Below are 7085 nucleotides of genomic sequence, written 5' to 3'. Positions count from 1 at the left end.
TCATCAGAAGACTGTTCTGATGATGCCCCCCAAGCTTGGTGCAAATTGGATCATGGGGGCCAAAGTTATGGACCCTCAAAAGGGTGGTCCCCATCTCCTTAGCTCCCATTGGGAACAATGGAGATGGGGCACCCACTTTGAGGGTCCATAACTTTGGCCCCCCTTAACCAAACTGCACCAAACATGGGGGGTATCATCAGGACAGTCACCTGATGATACCCTCAAATTTTGGTGCCAATATGTCTAAAAATGCACCCCCTGCAGGCTGAAACATAAAAAACACTAAAAAAATAAAAACGCTGTTCGGCTGCTGATCCGAATTCCATGAATTCGGATCGGACAGCTTGGATTCGGATCCTGCTCATCCGAATCTGCATGGGTTCGGTCCGTCCGAGTCTCCAACTCTAGTATCGACCAACTCTAATTGCCTCCCTTAAAAGCTATGCTGGTCACCTTACTATCTTCCTTTGGGGATGGAATAGAGTAGTTTGAAACATTATGAGTTTCTTCCCCAATTTTCTTCTCTGGGAAGCTTTCTCATTACCCATACTTGCTTGTAGCAACAAGCAAAGAAGAAAACTGACCTGTGACTGTTATTAGAGAATGGTCAATAGTCAGTTCTCTACTATTTTCTCATCTGAGATCTGTATGGTGGTGGTTGTAACAGGAAATGCCCCTCAGATCTCTTGACTGATAGGGGACAAGGGCCCATCCCACCAAGTGGCCAGTGCCACCCATGTTTGTGACACTGGATAGGACAATCTGTGGGATCTTTGCTTGGTGACTGCTCTTAGTGGCACAGCCAGGATAAAACTGACCTCCAGTTCTATGCCGGCAACTTGTGTAAAACAAAAGTCTGTTTATAGAACAATTTTTTTTTACAGAAATAATTTTATTACAAATTTTCATTTTTAACTACACGGTCAAGGAATTACCTCAAAGGCCTTACTGTTCAACTTTTTTTATATTGGCTAGGTTATATGACACAATCAGTTTTAGACATAAACATTCTCAAATATCGGTGTGTTTTATAGAAATTCAATAGAAATCTGCTAAGTGTTTGACATGGGATATTTAATACAAATCTTAAGGCCTTGTACATGTTTTAAAAAATCAAGTCATTCAGTGTATTAGTGCTTAACCCTGAAAATATTAAATACTTAAAAAGGAAGCTCAAGGTATGTCTTGCTGAATTAGTCACAGGGCGACCGGCAGGATTTTAACTAGCTTGGACATCATTTTTTTCCTCAGAGAATTAGATGTTTCACGCTCCCCTTCTGTGAGAGTCGGTACTGGGAAAAAGGAGATCTAAAAATAAACTAAAATTCACTTGCCCAGTCGTTGACATAAATTACTCTTTATTTATCACTGGACATTCTGAATTCCACAGAAAATTGGCTGAACTGCCATTAAAAAAGCCACATAGTACCAGAGGGCAAATGCCTTTTGCGACTGACAGGACGTCTCCTCTTCTTTCCTGCCCATTTCTTAGTGCGATATGCAACCGGCAACTGTTGCGGGTCAGCGCCTTCTACGGCATCACAGGAAATCCAGTCCTCTTCCCCCAGAACTCTTATTTACATTAGTATTACTTTGTACAATGGCCATAAGTACAAAACCAAGAGCTGGAAATCTGAGTGATGTCGGGCAGGGCTTAGGAAAGAAGTAGAAAGTCAACCTGCATATCTGGTAGGCACAAGTGGGAAAGGAGGCATGTTACACACAAGGCAGAGACGCAGCCTTCATAGCACCTTTTGAGGGGATGGAGGGGTTCTGGATTTTGGGTAAGTATCAGTGCATCACTTTCTAGATATAAAATAGTAGGGTGGATCCTACCCCATTCGATAGCTCCACTGAGCAAAGTTTATTTATTAACACATTTATACCCCACCTTTCCTTTTGGCTTAAAGTGGACGCCATCCTCCAATCTGAAGAGACTTCTGCCAACTTAAGTGGTTCTTCCACTGACTGAAAAGCCACTCGGAATTGGAAGAAGGCGCCTCAGGCTGGAAGAAGACGGGTTGGATCCACACCAGCATTTCTTCAAAAGTGCCATCTGAAGCTTATCTTCATTGTATCTTCTTCCTCTTCAGCAAGAAAAGGGCCAAGAAAGCAGAGATTTGATTAGACAGGTTCCTGTAAGGCACTTGACGGTTTTTATACTGGGCAACAAGATTGAAGTCCATAGGATATATGCCTAAGCTTCAACGCTGTTAAAGGAATAGCACCATATTGTGACATTAGCTACAACTGGGAAGTCCTTATGTTCTCCTCATACAAACTTGGCAGCGGCTGACATTGGAGCGGAGCTCCCCTGCTTTCAGTGTGGAAGGAGTTGGTTTTCTGAAAAAGAGAGAGAGAAAAATAGAGACTCTACAATAACCTGTGAAGGAAAATGTCTAAAGGTCTCAAGAGACTGATGGAAGACTTTCAGCCCCATCCAAAGGGGGGGAAGGCCGAAAGGGCTTGAGGGAGCAGTGCAGCCTTGCGCAGGTGCATCTGCCGTCCCCAGGGCACATACACCGGAGAGGGCAGACATACCAGCGGCCACACGTCTCAGAGTCCACTGCTGCAAAACTCAGAAGTTCGGGCTGAGGGACAGGCCAGGGCATTCCTGGGCAAGTGGTGAAATTAGTCAGCTCCCTCCCGGAGTTCAGGGCCACCTGCATGGTGCGCCGGTCCTTGGATGTCTGCCGCCCTTTTGGCAGCATATGTCCTTTATATCCTACAGGGTTTTTGGCAGCAAGGGAGTTTCAGGACTTTTCTGAACTTACTGCGCTGCTGGAAAGCTCTAGTGGGGGTGGTGAGAAGGTGCTGCAGCAGTGCTGCATCCTGCTGCCTCCAGGTTTAGATAGAACTACCTAATGTGAAATGCACCCAGCTACGACAGCCAGATATATGTGACTTTTTAATTATTATTATTATTATTATTATTATTATTATTATTATTATTAGACTTTTATACTGCTCACCCCCAAAGGGCTCTGAGCAGTGTACAACATAAACAACATAACACAACTTAACAACAGAGCACTCTCATTATTTAACTATAAGTACAATATAAATATAGGCTCTAAACATTAAAATAATTAAGGCCATTTAAAACACAGCGTACAAAATAAGCCAGAAACCCCACAATATCTGCCTGGAAGAAATTGGTATGATAGTTAAAAGAAGGAAGGAATAAGGGCCGTATTTGGCCAAACATACAGGAATGAAGTCGTTTGGCACTCTCAGTATCTCAGGGGCTTGCTCTGCTTGGTTGCTTGGGCAAAGAATAAATCCAGCATGGTAGGCAAAATGGTCTGGAAGGTAGCTGTTTGGCATGTATGCTCGGGGCTTACCACCCTGCATTTACTACAGAACAGTTATAGACAGTTCTCAGCATACATGCTGAACAGCAGCCTGCCAGACCATTTACTATAGATCAGGGGTAGATACAGCCCTCAGCATACATGCCGAACAGCAGCCTGCCAGACCATTTACTATAGACCAGGGGTAGATACAGCCCTCAGCATACATGCCGAACAGCAGCCTGCCAAACCAATTACTATAGAACAGGGGTAGATACAGCGCTCAACATACATGCCGAACAGCAGCCTGCCAAACCATTTACTATAGATCCGGGGTAGATACGCCCTCAGCATACATGCTGAACAGCAGCCTGCCAAATCAATTACTATAGAACAGGGGTAGATACAGCCCTCAGCATACATGCTGAACAGCAGCCTGCCGGACCATTTACTATAGATCAGGGGTAGATAGTCCCCAGCATACATGCAGTCTGCTGGACCATTTTATCTACTGTGCTGGACCAATTCTCTGTAAATGCATTTACTTAGATGGGGACTGAGGAACTGGCTTGTTTATCTAGGCAGGCACACTAGGTTATTGAGCACGTCGGACTTACTTGAACATTTCATTCCTCTCAATCGTGGCAAGCCAGAAACTGTAAGCATTTGCATAATAGTTGCAGGTGCCCTTGCCATGGCATTCAATGAATGGCGCACTGCGGAACTCTTCCAAACATGAGCCAGGAGACGCCAGGGCTTGCCCTGAGCCCTCGGCCCCAGCACTTGTATGCTGTGAACAAAGAAGGATATCTGGTTAGAGGGACACAGTGTTGAGTTTGGTTATAGATTGTACTTTTTGTGCAACAGTTCTTTGGGGCAGGTGGCCATCATTGGTATTCTCCAGTTGGGAAATGGAGGCAGATGAACAACAGCATGTAGGAATTGCATTTAATCTGAAGTCACATGAAAACAAACAAAATTATGTCTTTCCCTATTACGTTATGAATAGAATTCATGTTTGGACTGTGACCTGATGGAAAACCCTGGTTTTACCCTCCCTCCCTCCTGATGCAGGCCTTCCCTAGAAACACATTCTGACTTGGGGGCTGCTTGAGTCTGAAATGTGTCCCTACACAAATCTCAACTTGCGAGGTGCCCTTATGGCTCTTGATGCAAGTGGATGAAGCAGGTAGAGACAACCAACAGATCTGCCGACTTCTTTGTACTGCAAGCCTAGCCTTTTGGGAAGGGCAGGAAAGCTTTCGATATTTCTATTTTGTTACAAAGTTAAAGTTATAGTTCTTAAAATACCAGAAGTATCTTTTCAGCTTGGGCAGTAATGTTCTTACAAAGCAGCCAAGTATGCTGCAGGAACTTAAAAAGGAGCGGTAAGAGAAGCGCAGCAATGTAATGAGGCGCCTCTTATCTTTTCCATGTAGCTTCTGCATAAATTCTCAGCAGAGAGGGGGACCCCTATGCCTCCCTCTGCAGTAATTTTCCACTTTATTGTCAATAAATTCTGGTGTTGGCTGCAGCTCAGTTGTCAGGCACAATTCAAAATGCCAGCGCTCACTTTTCAAGCCTTTAAGCAGCTTGGGGATGGGGTACCTGGAGGACTCCCCCCATATCTGTACTGTCCAGCCCATCAGTTAACATCCGCCTCCCAAGCCTGTTCTCTGCACCCTGCTTGCAGAAATGAGGCGGATGGCAAGCAGAGGCAGGGCTTTCTCAGTGGTAACACCCTAATTGTGGAATGCTCTCTCCTTTGAAGTTTACCTTCTGATGCTGCCCCTGCTAGCATTTGGGAACTGGATGAAAATATTTCTAATTTTAACTGAAAACTAAAACCCGAATTTTAACTGAAAACTTGTCCCGCCTTGTTCTTTCCCCCCTACCTGTCTCATGATTTTTTGGCCTGTTTTTCTACACCGTTGGTTATATTGACTGCAGCTTTTATACCAAGGATATAGCTTGGGCCGATAGTATTGCTGGGAGAATGTGTATACACACATACAAACCACCTTGCACAGGCGGGCTATCAGTACTCAGTACTAAATAACAGAAGAAACTTTACTTGACGTTCAAGGTGCCCACCAAACCCTCATTTATGTCTCATTAATGTAATATACTCTTCATAAACATCACACGCATAACAATCATGAAGCACACAATCCTTAGATGCTTCTCATGTCGTAACAATCTAATTAAGCCTAGACACAACTCACATCTTAACAATTCAAAGCTGTAGCATTTGCAACCACAGAACTTAGCACCAAGTCACAGTAGTTTTCTCCACACAAACTGACTTCTTTGAACAGTTTTCTTTCATATTCTGTGGCCGAATCTCACACTGCAAACCATGCTGTGCGCTGGGAACTTGGCACAGTATGAAACCAGATTCATCCTGTTCCCCTTTTGCTCATGAAATGGAAGACTGGCTCAGATCACCTCACAGTGAGAAAACCAGAATTTTGTGACCCTCAAAATCTTTTGGCAATTACAATCTACTGTTTTCTTTAAATTTCAAACCCTGACACTACTTCTCTGTTTGAATAGTTATTCGAAAGGTATTCTGTCAAAGGTTTCCAGTTTTGTGAAAAATTGTTCAAACTGTTATCTCCCTACTCCTGAGGAAACAGGATCAAGCCTCTGATCATTTTCCCAATGAGTTGTTCCTGGACAAAAGTTTGAGAGATAATGTTATCTAGGAACAAAATGTATAATTGTGGAAACCATATTGCTGATGTGTATTGGTTTATTTAGATCTTAGGATTTTCTTAATTTGTATTCTATAAAAATGTTTCTAATAACATTTTTTTAAAAAAGAAACAGGATCGAGAGAAGAAGAAGAGTTTGGATTTATATCCCCCCTTCCTCTCCTGTAGGGAGACTCAAAGGGGCTTACCAGGTCCTTTCCTTTCCCCCCTCCACAACAAACACCCCTTGAGGTGGGTGGGGCTGAGAGAGTTCAGAGAGAACTGTGACTAGCCCAAGATCACCCAGCAGGAATGTTGGAGTGCAGAAACACATCTGGTTCACCAGATAAGATTCTGCCACTCAGGTGGAGGAGTGAAGAATCAAACCCGGTTCTCCAGATTAGAGTGCACCTGCTTTTAACCATTACACCACACTGGGATCTTTCTGACTGAGTGGAATCTTTCTGACAGAGGAACGCACAAAAGGTTCGACTGGTGTCTGATCCTGACACACTGGGCACTCACCATCACAAATGAGTAGCCGATCCAGAGTGACCTCCAGCCATCTGGACAGGGCGGGATTTGAACCGTCTGGCTGTGGACTGCCATCACCATTGCTGGAGCTTCGCACACAGCACATCTGAGAGATGGTTCCAGAAACAATGAAAATGAGATACCCCTGTGAGTCCTTTTCCTCCCACTAGTCTTTGCCATTTCACACACCATAACCCTTACTTGTTGGGCAAAGCCCCACAATTTTTCTATTCAGATATCAATTTACCAACAAGAGAAGAGAGGCGGAGTTTGGATTCATACCCCGCCTTTCTCTCCAGTAAGGAGAATCAAAGCAGCTTACAAACTTCTTTCCCTTCCTCTACCTACAACAGACACCTTGTCAGATAGGTGGGGCTGAAAGAGTTCTGAAAAAACTGTGACTAGCCCATGGTCACCTAGCAGAATTCATGTGGAGGAGCGGAGAAATCCAGATCACCAAATAAGTCTGCCGCTCATGTGGAGGAGTGAGGAATCAAACCCAGTCGTGAATGAGTCTGAATGTTCTGCTTACTAAGCTAAAAGTAGAATTAGATAGCTTTTT

The 7085-nt window shown here is 44.0% G+C and overlaps 1 protein-coding gene across 1 annotated transcript in view; it reads right to left on the bottom strand.

Moving 5' to 3' along the window:
• Positions 1-871: 871 nt before the first annotated feature.
• The window catches only part of COL4A1 (collagen type IV alpha 1 chain), a 193810-nt gene continuing 187596 nt past the window's right edge, over positions 872-7085 (bottom strand). Inside the window, exons 50-52 of the mRNA XM_048501044.1 lie at positions 6515-6629; positions 3911-4083; positions 872-2343 (exon numbers count right to left, since the gene is read on the bottom strand). Of these exons, the coding sequence (XP_048357001.1) occupies positions 2262-2343; positions 3911-4083; positions 6515-6629 (370 nt within the window). The 3' untranslated portion in view covers positions 872-2261. The remainder of the gene's footprint in view (positions 2344-3910; positions 4084-6514; positions 6630-7085) is intronic.

The sequence above is a fragment of the Sphaerodactylus townsendi genome, linkage group LG01, assembly GCF_021028975.2.
Source record: "Sphaerodactylus townsendi isolate TG3544 linkage group LG01, MPM_Stown_v2.3, whole genome shotgun sequence".
Taxonomy (NCBI): domain Eukaryota; kingdom Metazoa; phylum Chordata; class Lepidosauria; order Squamata; family Sphaerodactylidae; genus Sphaerodactylus; species Sphaerodactylus townsendi.
Note: the sequence above shows the minus strand (reverse complement) of the source record. Positions and strands in the feature narration are given on the sequence as shown.